The 22,972-nt window shown below is 43.0% G+C and overlaps 1 protein-coding gene across 3 annotated transcripts in view; it reads left to right on the top strand.

Moving 5' to 3' along the window:
* DOCK5 (dedicator of cytokinesis 5) overlaps positions 1–22,972 on the top strand; it is a 217,608-nt gene that overhangs the window by 84,849 nt on the left and 109,787 nt on the right. For 2 of the 3 annotated variants that reach the window (XM_059926860.1, XM_059926857.1), the window contains exons 3-7: positions 1,124–1,164; positions 6,542–6,597; positions 8,353–8,449; positions 18,574–18,722; positions 21,885–22,020. In XM_059926860.1, the coding sequence (XP_059782843.1) occupies positions 1,124–1,164; positions 6,542–6,597; positions 8,353–8,449; positions 18,574–18,722; positions 21,885–22,020 (479 nt within the window). The remainder of the gene's footprint in view (positions 1–1,123; positions 1,165–6,541; positions 6,598–8,352; positions 8,450–18,573; positions 18,723–21,884; positions 22,021–22,972) is intronic. The other variant, XM_059926858.1, reaches the window with a different exon arrangement.

Below are 22,972 nucleotides of genomic sequence, written 5' to 3'. Positions count from 1 at the left end.
TACCACATTTTCTTTATCCATTCATTTGTTGGTGGACATTTAGGTTGTTTCCATGTCTTGGCTATTGTAAGTAGTGCTGCTATGAACATTGGAGTGTGTGTATATTTCCAGTTATATACTAGTTTTGTCCAGAAATATGATGCCTAAAGTTTTCATTACAGCCTGCGTCTGCTCACTGTGTGTGTATGGCTACTTTACACATCTGGACCACGGACAACAGCGCTTACTTAAGCAAGATGACCACACTGATGCCTCATGGGCATGGGGAATGAGGAAAGTTATTACAGTGAATTGCCTGTAGTAGCTGTTCAATAAATATTTTGTATACAATATCTGTTTATGGACAAATTAGATTGTATACTCCCTTTACAAGATAGAGGGTGGGAAAACATCCATAGGAATATGTGTATTGATCGGAATTTTTAAAAGGAAGTTAAAGACTTTACTTAAAGCCTCGTTAAGCAAACACATAAAATCTTTTCATTGTAGGGGGTATTGTAGCATTGCCAAGAATTGTTTAAAATGTTGTTTCATTATTTATTTCAGTTTGTTTTTAGGTGTAAATATTTATATATATAAGGTTTGCTACTCCGATTTAAAATTGTTCCAGAATATTGGTTCTTAACCTGGGAACTTGGGGAGGAGGGAAGTGGGAGTAGGAGAGAAAGCGAGAGGGAGAGAATATATAAAACTTATTTTTAAATATCTATTTTAATAGTATAATCTATTGTAATAGTATAAGGTGACTTTCAGAATGTATATAAATGGATGAAAGTTCATATTCATTTATACAAAAACATTCATTGAATGCTGAGAGGTATTAAGGTGTTGAGAGGTTGGGCTGCCTTCTGTCTTGTTTTTTTGTTGTTGTTCTATCCTTTCTCCAAAGGAGTAGGGACGAGGCATGGTTCTAAGTGAATTTTAAATCCTTTAGTTATCAAGAGAATAAAGCTCTGAAATAGATCTAGATTTTTATTGCATAATAAACCAGAATGCTCATATTGTCTGCTAAATGTCTCCTGGATTCCATCCCAGTATCCTAACAAGATGAGGACGTATATTGCTAATGTCTTTATATTGTCCCAGATAACAAAAGATTTTGTGTTCTCTTCTACCCTGACAGGTTGGTACAGAGGATATACCCTCCAAAATAAATCTAAAAAGGTATGGCTTATCGTTTTAGTTTGAAATCTGTGTGCTAGTTTTGTGTGGTTGTATCTGATTCCATTATCTGCTGTCTGTAGACCTAGTTTGCTTTCTCTTTGACGGCTAGTCTTTAGATTTGAAAGCAAATTCTCTGACCTTGGCCATATTTCCCACCAGCCAACTCAAGGATAAAGGCCGGAGGTGAATTTGACACCCCAGGTAGGGCCTCTGCGGACTTCTTGCTCCTGGTTCCCTCAAGCTGAGCTGTAGGGTCACACAGGGACATTGCTCTGTTTTGCAGGGGGACCCGGGCTTCTCCCTTTATCCTTTAGTTCCAGTGCTGAAATCCCAGAACCAAAGGGTCTCCCCATTTCCACTTGACTCTTTCCTTTATTAAAAAATGGTTAAACCAGAGTAGTAATTTTCAAACTGAAATCAGTAGAGTAGGTTATAACCAACATTTTCTTAAAAACAACACTGAAAAATAGAAAGAGAATAGAATGCGACGGTATGTAGTGTTTCAGGAAACTTTTGTGTTAGGTATATATTTTACAGTATTTTATGTATTTTTCATTATATTTTATGATAGTAGTTCTGGGTTGCTGTCTCATCATGGGCAAAGAGTTTGAAAAATACTGACCCTCGTGGGTTCCTTTTGGCAGTGCCAAAGCTGCTAATCATCAAGCTAAAGAAAATCTGTGAGTTAGGTTAATACCCCCTCAGTTTATTTTAGGTCAGGTCAGCGCTTTTCCTGTGACACTGCACGTTGGGACAGCTAGCCTGTCAGCACTTTCTTTTGAAAAGAACAAAGTGGATAGGGTTGTACTATTTCACAGTTAGTTCACATGCAAAATAGTGAATTGGGAGGGGTGAGAGAAACATTTCAGAATTTATCAAGAGCTAAGTAAAAAAAACAAAAACAAAAAAACCCCTCACAAATCCACAGGTTTTAGTCTTCAAATATGGCACAATACAGAAGTGATGCTAGCACACAGTCTCAAAAGAGCTACGGGCCCAGAAAAACACTTTCCCACAAGGTATAGGGCCATTTAAAACCAGGACTGTCCTGGACTTCCCTGGTGGTCCAGTGGTTAAGGCTCTGTGCTTCCAGTGCAGCAGGCTTGGGTTCGATTCCTGGTCAGGGAACTAAGATCCCATGTGCTGCATGGTACAGCCAAAAAACCCAAAAAACAGGACTGTCCTACTCAAGCTTTCTATGTTGTTGACTCTCAGATAACACTCAGTGTTTGCACATGTGTGTGTACACACACAGTTTATTAACTCTGACAATTTAATAATCTACCAAAATAAAGGCATATTTGCTTTTAATGCAGGTATCAACTCCCACAATTTTGATCCTTTTATCCCTCCCCAAATTCTGATGCTGGATTTTTCTACCCACAGTTAGATGCTTGTGCCCCATGTCTTCATTTTCAGCTTAATTATAATGAAAATAATTATAAATTATTTGATTAAATGAATAATCTCTTGCTGACTTTAGTTTCCCCAGGCTTTCATATAAGGACCTAAGATAGCAGACGTTGTGGCGTGAATGAGAGCATGATAGGACCAAAGCAGAAGACCTTATCTCCTGGGATGCTTGTTAACTAGAGAACCTATAGTTTACAGCCCCCTCTGCTTCTTGGTTTGGGTTTAACCCTATAGTGTTTATTTTACTCATAATTATGGAGATGGTAGTTATTTTTCAAAGCATGAATAGAGTGAACAATTTTGAAGTTCTAAATTTCTTCAAGAGCAGCAATACTTATGTCACTTAATTACCAATCCTTTAAAAAAAGAAGGTAATTTGAAAACATAAACAAGAATCCACTCTCAGATAAGATCATATGAACTTTAAGATCAAAGGGAATTTTTTAACTGGTGAACGTGAATTGTGTTGAAACAAGGCCCCAGACCACAGTTTTCCCTTTCAGAGAGTCTACAGTCTGTAAGAATCTTTTCGGAGCATCTCTAAGGCATCCTGTGATACATCAGAATCCAACTGTTGTCTGCTTTGCAAAGTGGGTGGATGGGGTGCTTCACTAAGATCTAAATGACAAGGTCTCGGTGTGTTTTAAATTTTTTTTGAAACCCTTTTAAACTTTCAATCTCACTCTTGAAAAGAATTATTTCAGTAAGAGTTTTTCTTAGTTCTTGGTAACTAAACTTTGTAATTCAGTGAAATAATAGTACAAACAAGGGCCATGCATTTCCTTGTTGACTTATAAGTTGAAATATCTTTCTAGTAGAGAGATCCAGGAAAAGCAGGGAATTCCAAGTCAGCTGTCATGAATTATGCTCACCTTTGACACCCCTTCATTAGGGAAGCCAGCCTAGTTGAAATGCTATTCCTAATGCTATTTCCTTGTTTGCCAGTCTTTAGGGGAAGAGCTATTTGAAAAGCCTATTGTTTTAATGGAAATTTTTGGTGTTATTTACAAGCAGACCTAACCGGTTAGAGTGGTGATGAAACATGCTAGTGGCTTTACAAATGGAAGAAGCCAAGAGCTTTGCAGAAACTGATTATTGATCCTGGCAGGATTATGGAATTATGGATAAGGGCAATATCTGGAAAATCATTAGTTCATTTTTTTTTCCCCCTCAAGTGGGTAGGTTACATTGAGAAAGCACAAGCAAAACTGAGAGATAGGCTGTAAATCAGAAATGTATTACCTAGGTTTATTCTGGCTTTCTGTGTGTCAGAATGGTGCAGGAAAAGGCCTACAGCCTCAGATTTACCAGAGCAATTAAATGGCTGTAAGTGGACATATGTTATCATGGAAAGATGATGCCTGCAAGTAACAGAGTGAAAATACAACAAAATAGATACTGTCTTAATATGAAAATCATCATGTCTGTATACCCAATATAAACTATCTGCTTATGATCTGCTTAGACATCACAAAATAAGCCACTTGTATTATGAATGTTTCTATTTCGGATTTCTCCCAGTTATTAGGAGACCAGTCATCAGATTATAGATGTATGAAACAGTTAATTGGTCCTTTATCTTCTTGATTTGAAAAATCTTCTGCCAGGATATTTTCCTTGGGACCAGCAGTGTTACATCTGATTTTAACCTGCAAATATGGCTCCTGATAACTGCTACTTTGAGTGGTTTCAACGCTCCCCCTTTTTATGAGTTCCGGACAACTTTTTTATTGTAGTAAAATATACTTGATAAAAAAATTACTACTTGAACTCTTCTAAAATGTACAGTTCAGGGGTATTAAGTACATTCGCATTGTTGTGCAACCATACCACGATCCAACTCTAGAACTTTTTCATTATCCCAAACTGAAACTCTGTACGCATTAAACACAAACTTCCCCTTCCTCCCTCCTCCAGCCCCCTGTTAACCCCCGTTCCACTTCTGTCCCTATGAATTTGACTACATACACTTGTATGCTCTCATACAAGTGAGATCAGACAGTAATTGTCCTTCTGTGTCTGGCTTATTTTTTTTAATTTTTATTTATGGCTGTGTTGGGTCTTCGTTTCTGTGCGAGGGCTTTCTCTAGTTGCGGCACGTGGGGGCCACTCTTCATCGCGGTGCGCGGGCCTCTCACTATCGCGGCCTCTCCCTTTGCGGGGCACAGGCTCCAGACGCGCAGGCGCAGTAGTTGTGGCGCACGAGCCCAGTCGCTCCGCGGCATGTGGGATCCTCCCGGACCAGGGCTCGAACCCGTGTCCCCTGCACTGGCAGGCGGACTCTCAACCACTGCGCCACCGGGGAAGCCCAGTGTCTGGCTTATTTCACTCAGCGTCCCGTCGCCAAGCTGAGTGCTGACCAGCCAAGCCCGGTTCTCCACAAAGATCGTCGTCAACAAAACATTTACCTCGACCTAGTGGACAGAAGAAACACCCAAGGCTTCTTAGGCATCCTAAGGACAGATATGGAGCTTCAGAACCCCGTTCATCTGGCCCCAAAGGAATTACACACACATTGAATTTTTGTTTGTATCTAACTCTTTGATGGGTTTTCCAAAATCACTCCGAATCCTGTCCCTATAATGAAAGAGGTCGGTGTTACCTTGTCTCTGTGTGTGTTCTGGGTCTTCATCAGTAACAAGATTGGGATAATGCTTTCTCACTCATATGCCCCACACCTGCCCGTTTCTCAGAGCGAGGAAGGGCGGGTATGTCTGTACTTTTTTTTTTTGGCTCTTCCTGCCTGGCGGGAAAGGATGGCCATTTTGCTTCTGACTCAAGCAGTGGCAGGATCCACCTTGTCATCACCAATGCTGGGAGCAGCGTAGCCTCAAATTTTCTTGCTGTTTCCTGTTTTATTGGCAAAGGATTAAAAGAGACAAAGGAGAGAATTGCTCAGATAAACATAGCACATAAAACTAGACGCAAGACCAACCCGGGTTGAAATGCACTCGTTTTCTGGCTCTGAATGGATTAAGGATCACTGGGTACACACGCATCTCTGACCCAGTCTCCCAGGGAGCGAGCTATCCCTCTCCCATCCTTGTGGCCAGTCTCCCCTGACGTTGGGTGTCCACGTGGTCGCACTTCTACAGGCTCAGGGCTATGAGCAGTTGAGCCAATGGGGCCTGTTGAACAGCTTCTTCTGCTTCTCCTGGTCTGGCCTGAAAAGTACCATACAACAGGGACCAGCAGTGCTTTTCTAGATGGCAGTGTCTCTGTTTATTGATGGGCATATCATGTGGTTGAATAACAGAAGCTTTTGGCTTTTAAGAAAACTCACATCCTGGGTTGCTTCCCATTGGTTAGATCCAATCTTCAGTTCTGCAGTTTCTACCCACCGCTTTCCAGTGTTTCTCTTAGGTCTTTCTGGGCTTAGTTTTCCCACGGGCAATGTCACAATACTGACGACTAATTGCCTCTTAGGGACATAGAATGGAGAGCAACTTGAGACTGAAAAGTGCTAAAAATAACCAGATAATGAGTCCTAATTGATTCCATGCATTTTGTTTAAGTGAAAGTGCTGAGGGGAATGACTCTAGAAAATCACTATAATTTTACGGGCCACTAAGTACATAGCCCTCCATCTCACTAATTATATGAAACCCTTTAAGGGAAGCATATCATGGCATGTAGGACCTGGAGGGGTTTTAGGATCTCACTATTAAACACTTTACCATTATGGCAGCTCTGAGCTGACCTGGGCATGTATGCCTGGTCATTTACAGAGCATTTATTTTATGCTCGCTGAACCCAAGGATTAATTTATACCTTTTCAGTGTTGTAGGCTTGCTTTCATTTAGGTAGGCAGGTGATGTAATTGATGTCCCGCAACCTTGACTGCAAACCGTAGCTGTTGTCCAGGGGTCCTTTCCCCTCCCCCACGCATCCTTGCTGCTGTCTGCGCTCTTTACTTTGGGCTGAGAGTTTTACGGCCACATAACCCAAGTTCTTCTCTCCGTAGGGTATTTTCCCTGAAACGTATATCCATTTGAAAGAGGCCACTGTGGAAGACCGTGGGTAAGTTCTAACATAGGAAGACTCCTAACAGGTGAGGAAGATGTAAAATATCCTTATAGATTTTATGAAGTCAGAAAATATCATTTTGTGCATTATTGTCTCAGCTCATCAATTCCACTTCTCGGATGAAAGGGAAATGAATGAAAACTTTTTCCTGACATCCTTCCTTCTTCTGTCTTCTTTTTTGATACTTATTCCTTCCCCAGAACAGTAAAGACAGATAATGAACGGAGAGGGCCTTTACTTTCCTCTTGCGCTGGCTGCTCACTGATCGCGTGCACGTGTGTGTGTGTGTGTGTGTGTGTGTGTGTATGCGCGCACGTGCGCACATGAGTGTGTACGCACATGAATATTTGGTGCTCTTTGGCCCTTAAGACCTGAGAGCCGCTTGTTTGGGAACCTTGGGGGATGATAGGTGAGCATACAACACCCTGCACTATTCAGCTCTGAACCTTGGACAAGTCAGTGCACCTGGGGCTTTCCGCCTGCAAATCAGAGAAAACAAATCTGTCCCCACGTAGGTCATGAACTTGATATGAAATTATGAACTAACTAATGTGTGTGAATGCGCTCTGCAGAGAAAATCCATTTAGCTGGTGAGCCAGCGGGCAGGAGAGTTAAGGAGGGAATAAAGAGAGCCTGGAGAAGGAATCCCAGGGCCGTTAGAGAGTGTGGAGTGGGTCACAGAGGCACTCTGGCTAACAGCTGCAGAGATCATTCTCAGCCGTAAGTTCTGCACCCTCGTTTTATAGACGAGAGATGGAGACGTGCCCAAATTCACACATAATCAGGGCTGAAAAGCAGGTGTCTTGCCCTCCTGGAGAATCTTCTTTCTCATTCCTAGGCAGCCTCCAGGGTCACTTACAGCCACGTTGGTGGAAGGGCAGGGTTGGGGGCATATTCCCACCAACTAGTGTTGCCAGGTAAAATACAGGATACCCAGTTAAATTTGAAATTCATATAACAAGTAATTTTTTACATGCATGTCTCAGGTATTTCCTGAGACATAACTTATGCTTAAAAATTATTTTAATCTATCTGAAATCCAAACCTAACGGGGTGTCTTGTATTCTTATCTACGCCTAGCAATCCCACCACTAATCCCCATTTGTTTGCTTGCTTTCGCTCTCTCCTTTCCTCCTTTTGCTAATCATAAAAATACCAGACGGGATTTATGTGCATGAGTGTCGGGTTTGCCTTGTTAAAAGTCTGCTGTAAGTGAGGTTTTGGGTATACGTACGTTTTCTGTGCATTGAGACAGCAGATGAGAAGCAAACCTAGTACCACTGCAAAAGAGGGTCCCACCTCAGTCCCACAGCAGGTCCTGTGTGAGGCTCCAAGCCCCAGGACCCTTGTGCCATGAACACTTCTCCACCCACCCACCCTCCCTAACAAAATGGCTGCTTGGCAGAACCAACGAAAGTACTGGATTTGGGCTTCCATCCGTGGCAATTGCTGCAGCCAGCCTGGTCGGTATTTGAGGCTCCTGTAAAGATCCAGAATGGGGAGATAGAGGCTGGGCTCTATACCCATTCATTTCGAGAATCGTGGTGTGTTAAGCTCTTTCTCTTTTCTCAGCTGCTTGATGTGATCAAAATTCTCTACCCAAACCTTCCCTAAATGGACAAGGTTTTTTTTTTGGTTGAAGCCCAACCAGCCCATTCCCATCTTTGAGTTGTGGGGATCAGGACCTCCATCAAGAAAAGCCACGGTGATCCACCCAGAGTGAAGGGAGCATCTGTCTGTTCTCTTTAGGCAGCACGAGACTGTGATTCCCGGGGAGCTCCCACTGGTACAGGAGCTCACCTCGACACTGCGGGAATGGGCGGTCATCTGGCGCAAGCTCTACGTGGTGAGTTTGCCCCTGGTGCTTGGCGCCTGTGGCAGTATTCCTGGGCCCTCAGCCCGTCTGTTCTGCTGCAAGGGATCGGCCACTCATTAGCTCTCTGTGTGGAGTGGGTGTATCTTACCTGGACGGCGCAATGGCTGATAACCAGCAGATTCCCATTTTCGCCATGTAGAGCGGTTGTTGATGTGGGTGGTGGAGGAGGTGGGCATGATCATTAGGTCAGTATTTTCCCAGCTGACATGCTGATTGTAAAGTTATAAGGGTAAAAAGAACTGCAAACACATCGTCCCTACTAAGTGCCAGGAACTATTAATCCTCATAACACTCCTATAAGGTAGCTGTAATTATTACCAGTTTATCAATGGGGAAATTGAGGGACATGCTCTTAGCCTCTGTGTGTATCCCAGTGAATAGACATTTGTCACTGTTTCAGTGCTCAGCCCCATGAGGGCTCCTATGAGGGTGCACTCTCTCTCTACCTTCTGTGTACCTTACCGATGCTGAAACATGAATCACGTTAAACCATGCTCTGAAGAGTCTTCTTTTTGAGGCCAACTCATAGTACTGTTTCTCACAACAGTGGTTTGACCTTAGGATGCTAATAAGATATGCCAGGTCAGTGGGAAGTGACACAGGAACCAGCACATTCTCTCCCTGATAAACCATAATCACAAGTTTTGTGTGTGGGTTTGCAATCAAGGCAAGGTAAATCTAGCACTTCATAATATTATCAGGCTGAGAACACCTGGGGCAGCCACCTTGCAGGAGGTCCAGAACTCTGAGTCTGGCGGCAGCAAGCCTGCACCCGTGTCCACTTTAGGAAGCTCCTTTCTCAGACACTGGAATGCACAGACACTGTTTTCTAAAGTTTCCTCTTTCCTGGAGACCTTGTGGGTAGGCATCATTAGGTCTTGCCTTCTGTAGGCATCTTCCAGGCTTCCATGGCTGACTAAGAATTCCTATGAATGTACTGATATATTCCCTGGCCCAATGTGTGAATGAGATCAGTCAGGACTCGACTCAATGCCTGGGAGCCAGTCTCTTTCCTTATGTGGCTTAGTTCATCTAAGTTTTTTTCAGTCATATATTGATTCTACATTTTAACTCTCAAAAGCCAATCTTACTAATTTAACTAGGAGCACCTCACTCTAGACCCTCGTACTAAAAACAGGAATCAAAACTCATTCTAGCATAACTTCTAGCAGTTAGTATAAGATATTTCATTTCCCAGGGCTTTGGTTTCCCAGGGTGGAGCACAGCAATGGAAATCACCAACCCCTTCTGTGGAAAAGCACGTGATTTTTCTCCGCCTGCCCATCCTTCAAGGCCCCACTGAAGTCCTTTTTTCTTCATAATGCGTCTCTAAACACACCAATCCATAATGTTTCCTTCTGGACTATGGGAGCACTTCCTCCTGAACCAATCATCTGGCCCCTGGGGCACAGTGCCTTGTAATGCAAGTGATCTTTTGATCTCTTTATGTTTCATCGAGGAGAGAGCTAACCTGTAAATTCTTAAATCACGAGCTCGGGGAGAGATGCTGTTTTAAGCCCTTTGGCCTACATCAATCTTCTTGTCCTTCTATTGAAAGCACTCTCTGGTTCCGGTTAATTGATTGGTTAGTGGTGGATGTAACAAGGTTGATGGATGGGTTAGTTCCTTAACATAGTCTCTCTGGAAATTGGCGAGTGGTAAAAAATGTATTAGCTAATAAGTACTGGGAAATGAGATTTTTATAGCTGTAATCTACAAGAGTGGAGAGTATGAATGAGCTAGACTTTTCTTCTTGCCAAAACACAACTCTTGTGCTTAGCTCATGATCTGTGTCTAGTACGTGTCCACAGATAATTGTGCCAAGTCTGCTATTGACTAGGAATGAGAAATAAGTGAGCCAGAGAGGAAGAAATATGATTCATGTATTTGGGCTTCCAAAATCTTTTAAGCTCTGATTGAGGATTTCCTATGTGGAAGGTCCACTATTTAATAGCAGAATTGAGTTCTAAGTTAAAAAAAAAAAAAAAGAAAATTCCACCCTCCTCTCGGGGGGCAGCACATTTCCCATCTTAATCCTGACGTCTCATAAAATAATTATTTTGTTATTGTGAGTTATATTTTAGATGTCTTATAGCTGCTATTGGTTGACTAAAAGGCATTCATTGTGGGGCTCTTAATCAGTTGATGGGGCTGAGAATCTGCTCCTGCTTTTGATAGCATGCTCACCCATTCAGAAATGATCCATTTCAAATGGAAATCTTGCCTGTCTTCATTTTTTTTTCCTGTCCCTTCCTAAAGCATTGACAGTTCACTTCAGGCAGAATTTCTGAAATGCTTTCTCAAAAATCTGTATGTCAAAGTAGCCAGCCTTGGGGCTTCCCTGGTGGTCCAGTGGGTAAGACTCCACGCTCCCAATCCAGGGGGGCCCAGGTTCGATCCTTGGTCGGGGAACTAGATCCCACATGCCGCAACTAAGAGCCTACGTGCCGCAAATAAACATGCTGCAATGAAGATCCTGCATGCTGCAACTAAGACCCGGCGCAGCCTAGATAAATAAATAAATATTAAAAAAAAAAAGTAGCAAGCCTTAAATATGATTCACTGGGAAAAAAGTTAAGGGAACCCAGATCTGTAGGTTTCAATCACCCCCCCACCCCGAGACATGCGCACGTACACACACACACACACAGAGACACACACACTTTTTTTAAAAAAAATAAATTTATTTATTTTATTTATTTATTTTTGACTGCACTGGGTCTTTGTTGCTGCACGCGGGCTTTCTCTAGTTGTGGCGAGTGGGGGCTACTCTTCGTTGCCGTGCGCGGGCTTCTCATTGCGGTGGCTTCTCTTGCTGTGGAGCACAGGTTCTAGGCACACGGGCTTCGGTAGTTGTGGAGCGTGGGCTCAGTAGTTGTGATGCGCGGACTCAGTAGTTGTAGCGCACGGGCTGTAGAGTGCAGGCTCAGTAGTTGTGGCACACGGGCTAAGTTGCTCTGCGACATGTGAGATCTTCCCGGACCAAGGCTCGAACCCGTGTCCCCTGCATTGGCAGGTGGATTCTTAACCACTGCACCACCAGGGAAGCCCCACACAAGCATTTTTATCGGTGTTTGCTTTCTGATTCTGTGTGTAAGTTCCTTCAGTCTGTGTAAAGATGAATACAGTTTCCTAATCTACATTGGTACTTTTATCTCTCACAAATTTTCTCCCACAGATTATGAAACCAGGCATTGTGTTTGGTGTCTTTAAAGACATCTTAGAGCCTCCACCTTTCTCTACAACACATTTCTTAGTTCTCTTCTCTTCAGTCTCAGTTCATGAGAAATTTAGGAGGTAGGTACAGAGTCTTAAGTGAGAGGAAAATGCAATCCACTAACCAGGTTAAGCCCAGCCATGTAGACACAGGTCATTATTCTAGAAGGGAAAGATATTTGTATAGCTGTGATTTCTTTTTAGCAGTCATACCGTAAGCTTGTGAAATTACCATAAATATGTTTTAAAGTGGGGATATGGCGGCCATGCCAAGGAGAGAGGAACCCACCCATCCAGAGTGGAAAGAAGAAATGGTAATTCCCGCACGTTCCTTTTTTCTCTTTGTTATATTAGTATTATTTATGAATTTATTACCTTTCCTGTATGCTTTGGAGAAGAAGCAAGCTGTAGGGGACAGACAGGGGACTAGAAATTAGGAGGCATGGTTTCTCACCCAGGCCCTGCCCTAACTGACTCTGGTTTTGGACGAAGTGCTTGAAGTCTCCAAGTGTCTGCTGGATTTTGCCCATCTGTTAAAATGATGTAAAATCTGCCTTGTTTACTCCATAGAGTTGTGAGGGTATAAAAAGAAATCATCGTGCAGGCAGACCATCAAGGACTCTGCAAACGTGAGCATGAGAGTCTTGATGTCTTAGCTGGAAACAGTCGCCGCCCTGGACGTCCTCCCTCGGGGCAGCCTGGCTCACCGCCGTCCTTCTGACCCGACTGGGAGACTCTGAAGCTCCCTTCCCTGTCCCCCCTTATCCAAGGTCACTTCCTTTGTCTTGTGTTGTGGTCTTAGGCGGAGCGGCCTTGAGCACTCAGTAGCAAGTCTGCGTGTTTCTCCCCATAGATAGTGAGCCTCCTTAGCTTAGGTTCCAGTCCAAGAGACAGGGATCATTCCAGAAAGGAAAAGGGAAGCCCGCCGGTGCTGCGTGCAAATGCACCGCGGTTTCTGACGAGCTTTGCCTGCACTGCTGATCCTCCAATGAACCTATTTCCCGGGCATGTTCAGTGCTTGATCCGGAAAGGAGGGAACACTGTGAAGGAGGACGTGGTTGCCTGGTGAAATGGCAAAACTGGGGGCATTGGGGTCAGACAGGCGGCTGGTTCTTTTTTTTTTTTTTTTTTAATCAGTCATCAATTTTATACACATCACTTTATACATGTCAATCCCAATCGCCCAATTCAAGGCAGCTGGTTCTTAAATTCTGACTTGCTGGGAATTCCCTGGCGGTTCAGAGGTTAGGACTCCACGCTTTTACTGCTGAGGGCCCGGGTTCAATCCCTGGTCGGGGAACTAAGATCCCACAGGCTGCGCCGCGTGGCCAAAAAAAAAAAAAAAAAAAATTCTGACTTGCTCCCTTACTTGGTATGCACTTTTATATTCAGAAAAAAATAAGAAACCCAATAATAGTGCAAACAAACAAGCAAACCCAAGCAGAAAGAACACAGATTCTGCAGGCAGGGATTTTGGTTCAGGGTGTGCCACTAGAGGATTTTACAGCCCAAGACAAGTCCTTTGACCTCCTAAATTTTCCTTTCCTCGGCTTCAGTGGTAATTATATATTACAGATGCCTTGCAGATTTGCTGTAGAATTCAATAAGATTATCTGTGTCACATTCCTGGGACAGTGCCTGCACATTGTCGTCAAAATGTGATAGCCCCTGGCTCTCCCCTTACTACACTGCTTCAGGAAAGAGCTGATTCATGTTGAAAAGTGTTAGGAGAAGTAGATCCACATGGAATTTTGCCCTGAGGTAGTTTAAGGGTGTGCCTGCTACCTACTCGGTGGGCTCCCTTCCAACCCTAGAGTCACTTAGCTAGGTGGATAGTTTTTAAGTATTCCATCCATTCTTTTCTGCTGCCTCTCAGGATCTTGCGGTTTTCCCCAGCCGTGAAAAGTAGATCCAGTGAGCTGAACTTGACTTCTTTTCCTTCTTCCCTGCCATGCGAGTTGCCTCAGCTAGAAGGGCGGACCCCTATGCATTGATTTCTACACGATGGATGGATGTAATATCTGTTTACCTTTCCAGTGACAACCCAATTATACTTTTTGAATACGTACAGATCTGCACCCCACATCATACTTATCCTGTTTTCTCAACTAAAAATCAGGTCTTGCAAACTGACAAGTTGGAGTATATTTGTGGGGACGTCAGGACGAGACTTTCTGGAAGAGGGACTGTCCCAGGAATTCTGAGGTGTTTGGTCATCATAAACATACTCTCTAATGCCTCACCCTGAGATTAAGTGCTGTTTCTCACCTTCCAGTGGGCGAAATGGTTTGGTGAGGTTTGGTCAGGCAGGCTGTTTTGTTCATACAAGTTTGGCAGACTGAACCTGATCCGATTTTCTTATGGAAAAGAGATTACAGAAGAGCCTGATGGTGGAAGGTGGTTAATACATCTTGTTGAATCAAGTGAACTTAATTGCTAAAATGCAGTTCGTTGAAAGGATTGATCTCCTCTCATTGAAAATTTACCAGCAAAATAGAACCTTGGGCTGGCCTACAGTCCTGTAAAAATCTAGAGCAGAGAAAGTGCCTGTCACCAAGGGGGGGGTGGGGAGACTTGCCGGACACCATGAATTGCCCTTTCATCCCATCTTTGCATATCCAGGCAGATTAAAGCTACTAAAGTCTAATCTTTTTGAACTGTTGGTTATTACTGGCTGCTGGAGCATATGCTCTGAAGTGTAATTAAGCTGATCTCAGGGTTGAAACCGGTGTCTGATCGCTTATTACTAAGGACAGAAAATTCCCATAGAAAGCTTCGTCCTGGTGTCAGGGCATTTCAGCTGTGAGTTGCAAGCCCTGCTTTGGTGCATGGCTCTCACGAGAGGCAGGAGGAGATGGGGCGATGGCCAGAACAGGGCAGAGGTGGCGCTTTGGGTGTTTTTCCAGTTTTGTTTTCCTCTGACTTTGGTGCCTGGCTTCCAGGATTTCCTGCACTACTTCCAGAGGCAAAAACTGTCTTTTACTGGAATCTTTTCTTTAAAAATCAAGCTTTTGCTAGTCAGGCCAAGCCTTTAGCTGACAGAGAGAAAAAACACTAGGATGGATGGGAAGAGAGGCAGGGCCCCTGTGGATTCATGTCCTCCCAGAACTAAGGGTCAGCGCAGCACAGGGCACAGAAAGACCAAGAGACCAACCATCCTGGTTCCCGGGAGGTCCAGATACTCAGAAAAGACATGAGATTCATTGCGAAAAGCTATATACGGGGGAAATTTGATATAGAGCCACCCCACTGTGTGAGTACATCAGGACTGAGATGGTCCAAGTCAGATATATTTAATCAGGAAGTTGCTTGGAGGAGTAATTGAATTTAATGTCTCAGCCATAGACTTGAAGACGCTTATCCTTGGGAATGGATCTTATTGCTGGTCCCCTGATTTTACAGATGGGCATATCCCAGAGGGAATAATTTGCCCAAAGTCACTTAGCAAGTTAGTGATGGAATTAGAGATAGAGACCAAGTCCCCTGTACTTTCAGCAAAGAAGGTTTACAATGGAAAAGGAGAGGTTGGTGAACAGAGGAAATATTGATTCTTTTGCAGAGGGAGAGGTGAGGTGGAGGACCAGAGAAAGAGCCTTTTGACTCTGGTCTGCATTCTTTGGGAAAGAAAGTGAAGAATAGAATCGAGGTCTTCTGACACCCAGTGGGGTGGTGCCATTGTCTTAGTGGCCCTCAGAATTTCTAAATTACTCAAAGGATGGCTTCTGTATTTCTGCCACTATTGAAGATAAAGCTGTTTCTTTTTTTCCTTTCCCTTTTTTCTTCTCTTTAGAAATTCTTTAAAAAAAAAAAAAAGACCCAGAATAGAAATGTAAAAAGTGAGACCTCAAAGATCGTCAGGTAGAAAAGAGGGATAAATTCTAAGCAAATGCAGGAGTATCCTTACTGTCTAGTTAGAAGAATATTTAGATTTCTCTATTTTGTGTAGCTATTCCCCAAACCGAAACCAGAGTGTTATTTTAAGTTCAAGCAGTCACAGTTTGTTTTTCGGTCACTCCTGTGTCCCAGGCTTATTCTGTGGAGAGGAGCAAAGAAATTATTAAATACATTCCTTGCTCTCCTGAATTCTGTGACAATGGCTGCTAGTATAAAAAGACTGAGATTAATGAAGGCTAGAGACAGGAGAAAAGGCACTCTGTAATGGGCAGGCTTGGGTGTAACAAGGAGGAAAGATGGAGACCTGAGTCCTTGGCTCCTGGTGTTAATGGGGAGAGCTTGATTTTCTCCTCACCTGTCCTCATTTGCTTCCCCAGGAATCCAAAAAGTGTCAGGGGCCAGCTACTGCATGGAACATCCGTGGAGAACAATCTTAGGAATGTGGCAACAAAACCTGTTTCCTTAAAGTAAATGGGAAAGTGGCTTCCTTTGGTGTGTTCCCGCGTGTCTACTCACAATTAATTTGGCAAAGTGAACCAGAAAAGAATGGCCATCTTCATCCTTCTTGGGGGGGAACTCTTGGCAAAACAGGCTGATATGGACAGGCAATAATTAAATTGCTTTGGATAGTGTCTAATATAATTGAGACCAAGAACTTGTGAATATATGCCCCAAACAAAGCGCTGTCTCATAGAGGATCCCCTGAGTCTCGGAGCCCTTTCTTTACCATATTATGAGACCTAATATCTTAATTAAAATGAGAAAAACATTGAAAAAAAAACTAACTAGGAGTAGAAAAATAGGTTGCAAGAAGAAAAAAAGATCCCTTTCTGCCCGGGAGCTTTGAAAGGCAAAATTTTATGGGCTTAATTTCTCAGTTAGAAAGACAATGAGTTGGAAACATTTTATATGGAATTGAATGAAAAAAAAACAGGGTCGTTTTACCTTTGCTTTTAAAAGTCTCATTTATGTTTTTCTAAAGACTGGCTGATGAGAAAGAGGCAATTCAGAAAACGCTAAAAGCATAAAATGTAGGCAGTTTCAGAATTTTAATCAGCTTTCGTGTTCTGTGTTTTTCAGATCAATGGTATTAGCAGAGCGTATTGCAGTCGCAGATAAATGAGTTCTTCGTCTCTTTCTTCTGTGTTCTCATGGAACCTTGAACTTCTTGTAGGGCTCTTACCACATCTGCTAATCCCATTGATGTCTCCACTGTCCCCACTTAGGCTGAGGGCTCTTCACTCCACATTTACTTCTTGTTCACGAGTATCTTGGATATTTTCAGCCCTGATTCTAGTCGATAACCTGACCCAGGCGTCTGTACCTGGGATTGCTGTAGAAGAGCATCACTGAAGAACATGCTGGACAGCCATCAGCCACTTCTTTGTGTGGCTTTTTTTGCAGTTTTTTTATAGCAGATCCTAATATTCCCTATCATTTTAGAAGTGTATGGTTATACAAATATATCATGACTTTTCACCTATAAATAAAAAAGAAGTGGTCTCACAGTATATAGGGGGTGATGGTATATATTTGTGTATCAAAAGGAATGCACAAAACAGTTTTTCCTGACTGTTCTATCTAAAGTGGCCTCCTTCCCCCAGGTACACCCTATCATATTGCCCTATTCCTTCTTGCACTTTTTATAATCTGAAATTATCTTGTGTGTGTATACATAAATATTACATACATATAATATATGTATGTAATATTATATATGATATTGATATATTTATATTTACTATATAATTTTAATATATTTACATATATGTATATAAAAGTTTGCTTATTTATTGCTGCCTTCTCCTTCTGGAATGTGCAGGAACTTTATTTCCAGCATGTGGTAAATGCTTATTGACTTTTTTTTTGTTTTTTAAATGAATGAATCCTTTAGGTAGAACCAAGGTCATAATGGCATGGATATCAAGTATTAGACTCTTAATATGATTGAGGCACAAATAATTAGCTGGTCGTAAGTTAATTTTAGTTCAGTTACAGGAAGTTCTTACTGAAGCCCAGAATAATGGTTTCATTATTCCAGGTCTAACAGTTTCTGGATGGTCTAACAATTCAGTGGGGACTTTAATATTTCACATTCTCTTTTCGATTATCCCTTATCTCTGAAATTACAATTCTCTCTCCATCCAGAATCCACTGATGCAGTACATTTTATAAAGTGCCTACTAGCTCCTAGGGATACAAAACTGAACAAGCTCCTTGTCCTATAGGTTCTTACCATCTGAGGGGAGAGGACAAAAAGCCAAGGTGGTCCAGGTTCTGAGTGCTGGCACGGGAATAAATTCCAGCAGCTGTGGGAGAGACGGCCAACCCAGAGTTCGGGTTTTGAGGAGGAGATTTCTGAGATTCTATAGATGTCAGAATTAGCAGTTGGAGGAGGGTGTGGTGTGTGAGCGAGAGACGAGGAGCGTTTGGGGGGGAAGAGGAGAAAAGTGGTTCCAGGTGGAGGAGTCCCTTACTGAGAGGGTCCGGAGCATTTGGGAGAAATGGACATCGCTTTGCGTGGAAGGAGCGTAGATTTTTCAGGTAGTGATCGGTGTACAATGCAGCTGGGAGTGTGGGTAAGAGCCAAGATAGGAAGGACTTACATGCGATCTAGTGTATCTGGAGGACAGTGGAAATCACTGGAGGGTTTTAAGGAAAGGAGGGACGTGGGCAGAATTTTAGGGGACATGGATGATTTGGTGCACTGATGAGTTAGGACTAGCCATCCATTCTATCCATCCTACAAGTGCTTATCTGCTTCTAAAGCTGCACCAAAGGAGGAAGAGGGAATGGATCAGGGCAAAGCCAACCCTAGTGATGTAACAAGGTCGCCTCAATGTGCACAGCTCACTGCATGGAAGAATTAATTGCTTAAATGACACCTTATAAAGGATCGGGTCAAAAGATGTTCTCATCTTCCATGACACCTTTTTTTTCCCTCTTTTTTTGGTCCTTTCCTCTGCCTCATTTTCCCACCTTAGAACAACAAGGTCATGCTCTTCCGCCAGCTGCAGCAGATGACGTACAGCCTGATTGAGTGGCGATCCCAGATCCTGTCTGGAACCCTCCCCAAGGACGAACTGGCAGAGCTCAAGATGAAGGTCACAGCCAAAATCGATCACGGGAACAGGTAAACCAGGGATGACTTTTCACTGAGAACTTGGAAAAAAACACGCACATTCATGCTAAGGACACAGCTCACTGCGAGCTTGTGATCTTGGAGTTGCCAAAGAACAATGCTTAACTGTTCTCTTTCTGCCTTGGAAAACATTTAATTTTGTAGAAGAAAATTTGGCAGTGCCCTTCATGGGCCAGACCCTGTGCTGGATCTCTGGTCTCAAGGAGATGATGGATGATCAGGGAATATGGGGCTTGAATGGAAGCAACTCCACTGCCAGACAATCTCAGAGGGTCTGAGCATCAGAAGCTGACAGTTTCGGGGACCTGGGACTATCTCTACCTTTATTCCTTTTTTTTTAGTTTTTATTTTATACTGGAGTATAGTTGCTTTACAATGTTGTGTTAGTTTCAGGTGTACAGCAAAGTGATTCAGTTATACATGTATCTATTCTTTTTCAGGTTCTTTTCCCATTTAGGTTATTAAAGAATATTGAGTAGAGTTCCCTGTGCTATACATCAGGTCCTTGTTGTTTATCTGTTTTATATATAGTAGTGTGTATCTGTTAATCCCAAACTCCTAATTTATCCCTCCCCCGCTGCTATCTTTCTTCTAACAGAGGATTTTAAATCAGCATCAGACTCATTCTGTCTCTTTCTTTCTGTCTTCCCCTAAGTGGGACCATTGCTTTACATTGTGTAAAAACCAGCTTTGCCAGAATAGTAAAGCTTGTTTTTAGCCTGTCTCCAGTAACCTCTAAAGAGTTAATCACATCATTCATCTTCCGATTGGCTCGGTCAGATATGTAGGTTCCAGATGTTACTGCCCTTTGGAAGACGAAAAATTCAGTCGATTCATCAAAATTGATGGTGACCTGGGATGATTCATCCTTCCTGACCAGCTCTTTTTAAAACACTGGGTTCGTTTGTCAGTTTTCGTTGATGATTTGTTTGACATTTAGTTGTTTTTTTTTTTTTCTTGGCTGCGTTGGGTCTTCGTTGCTGCACGCGGGCTTTCTCTAGTTGCAGCGAGCGGGGGCTACTCTTTGTTGCGGCTTGTGGGCTTCTCATTGCGGTGGCTTCTCTTGTTACGGAGCACGGGCTCTAGGCACGTGGACTCAGTGGTTGCGGCACTTGGGCTTCAGTAGTTGTGGCTTGCAGGCTCTAGAGCGCAGGCTCAGTAGTTGCGGCGCACGGGCTTAGTTGCTCCGCCCTTGTCTGTTCATAGGACTATAACCGCAGGAGCTGCACTGCTGGTCATATAGTCCTGGGGAGACTCTTAAAAAACAGCTAAGATGGGATAAAGCAGCTCCCTCCTGGCACATATGCTGCCTCTGTGTTCTTGGGTCTTGGCACACTGTGGCATCAGCCTGGAGGCCTCTGGTCTCTGGCAAAGGATGGTAACATCCTACAAACAGCAGACCAGGCTGGCCTTTTCATTTCAGCCCTTGGAAGCAGCTCAAGAAATTAAGCGGCTCCGTCAGTACATCCGTGATCCAGCCTCTGAGCAGCTGACAAGGCCCATTGCTCATAGTCTGGGTGGCCTGTGGATCTGGCTGCCATGGCAAGGGACCTGCCAGATTGAGTCAGTTGATGGAGATGCTATAAAACAGGGAGGAGGGAAATTAGGCATTTTTGCTTTCTTCCCAAAGACTTGGCGCGTGCCACCGTTATCCCTGAGCTTTCTTGCCCTTTGGACATCCTCACTCCTAAACTGCTAGCGCCTGGAATGAACTGGGCGTTCAGATCGCAGTATCCTGTTTCCACCACAGTCCCCAACTTCTTAGAACTAAGCACAATTTTTTCTGCTTCTGTGTGCACATCGGGCATAAAAAACCTTGCTGGGCTGGTGCCATGCAGGGACCGTATGGCCCTTACTATTCCCGTGCAGCGCCCAGAGCTCCGTCTTAACACAACCAGGGGTTTTCTTGTGCCAATAGGAGCTAACATTCATTGAGAGCCTATTATATGCTAGATATTGTACTGTGTGCTTTATATGCGTTATCTCATTAAATTCACACAACAGCCCTGAAGGGTAGAGAATAATTTACAGATGAGGAAACCAGGCCTTTGCAAAATTAGGTAGATGACCAAAGTCACCTTGCTAGCAGATATTAAAACCAGGATGCAAATCTTGGTCCAGCTGACACCAGAGCCCATTCTCTGAGATAGATTTTGTGATACCAACAGCCAGGACTTAACTTCTTTGATTCCTTTTGTTGCTGTTGTTGTTTTTGGCCGCGCCATGCGTCTTGTGGTATCTCAGTTCTCTGACCAGGGATTGAACCCAGGCCACAGCAGTGGAAGCCCTGAATCCTAACCACTAGGCCACCAAAGAACTCCCTTGATCTCCTTTAAAATGGTCTTGAACAGGGCTTCCCTGGTGGCGCAGTGGTTAAGAATCCGCCTGCCAATGCAGGGGACACGGGTTCGAGCCCTGGTCCGGGAAGATCCCACATGCCGCGGAACAACTAAGCCTGTGCGTCACAACTGCTGAGCCTGTGCTCTAGAGCCTGCTAGCCACAACTACTGAGCCCGTGAGTCACAACTACTGAAGCCCGTGCGCCTAGAGCCTGTGCTCGCAACAAGAGAAGCCACCGCAATGAGAAGCCCGCGCACCGCAACCAAGAGTAGCCGCCCCGCTCGCTGCAACTAGAGGAAGACCGTGCATAGCAACAAAGACCCAACACAGCCAAAAATAATAAATAAATTAAATAAATAAATTAAAACAAACAAACAAACAAAAAACAGTCTTGAATTAAGCACTGTCCCCCAGGCCTGTGCTTTTAAGGAAATCAGGGCAAGCACCCCAATATCTGAGCATTCGTCTTTCATAGTTCCTATAGCAAACTACAGATGATTAGGGGAAAGAAGCATTGGTCAGACGATTTTGGTTAGAATTAGCGCCCATTTTGCCTTTCCTGTTGAGGTTCTGCAGACCAAATTACTTTGCATATTATATGAGTTTGGGTAACATTTTCATAAGTTTTTTAGCATTGTTGTTGTATGGAAAGGAAGCAAAAATTGAAAGGAGAAAAGCCAGTGAACTCTTTTTATCTTGACTTGTCCGGCACCCAGCCTTTCAGCTGAATCCTCTGGGTTCTTCCGCGAAGACTCTTCACGAAAGGGTCTGCTCCTGATGAGGAGAACCAACTGACCATTTCTTTCTTTCTAGAATGCTGGGGTTGGATCTGGTCGTGCGGGACGACAACGGGAACATCTTGGACCCAGATGAAACCAGCACCATCGCCCTCTTCAAGGCCCATGAAGTGGCCTCGAAGAGGATTGAGGAAAAGATCCAAGAAGAGAAGGTGAGCTTTTGGCCACAGAGCTTCCATTTTTGCTTTTGTTTTTAATGAAGCAAAGGGAATTAAGACAACAGAGGTGGAAATGTTGTTTAGAAAATCATTCATTTCCTCATTTTAGAAGCAAAATATTACAAAAAGAACAAGGCAGTTTTGTATATTCTGACCTGGGAAGATTGCAAAGATAATACGTTAAGCAGAAAAGAGCAAGATGCAGAACAGTGTGTATAAAAGACTATTATTTGTGTTTCAAAAAAGAATATACATACATCTCTGCTTGCCTATGTGCAGACTAACTCTGTAGTGATAGACAAGAAACTGACAATTAATGGATGTCTCTGAGAAGGAGAACTGGGTGGGAGAAAAGCCTCTTGACTCTATAAACTTCTGTATTTAGTACATAGATCATGATTTCCAAAACAAATAAAATAATATTTACAAATGAAGTGTTTGAAAGATTTTAAAAATACTAATTGGACAATAAATAAAAATTCAAAAGGTATAGAAAAAGAGAAAAAGAAAAAAGTCACCTATATTATGACTGCCCAAACATACTGATGTTTAGGTATATATTCTTCCAGTCTTTCTGTTCTAATGAGTAGAGGTTTCTGTTTATTTCGTTTAGTTTGTAGGTTTTATTTCTTCAGCACAGTTGTAATAACATTTCATTGTGTTTCTGGATCTAATGGCTAGTCATGCCTGAAGGTGGACCTGTCCAGTGGAATCTCTTATTTGCAATGAGAGTTATTCCCCAAAAGAAGGATAATGAATCATGATGTTTATGCTTTTGAGGTTTAGCCAGAAACTGTTGTGAGAGATGAGAACTTCTTAAAGCTACTAAAACCCTGAGTTATCATAACCTTTAGATATATGCTCTTTAGACAGCATTTATTGAATTACTTGGGTTCAAGGCGCTTCACAGGACCGCCTTGATCATCTAAATAATAATGGTTCTATT

Source organism: Balaenoptera ricei, chromosome 6 (assembly GCF_028023285.1).
Source record: "Balaenoptera ricei isolate mBalRic1 chromosome 6, mBalRic1.hap2, whole genome shotgun sequence".
Classification (NCBI taxonomy): domain Eukaryota; kingdom Metazoa; phylum Chordata; class Mammalia; order Artiodactyla; family Balaenopteridae; genus Balaenoptera; species Balaenoptera ricei.
This window is presented reverse-complemented; position numbering and strand designations above follow the sequence as displayed.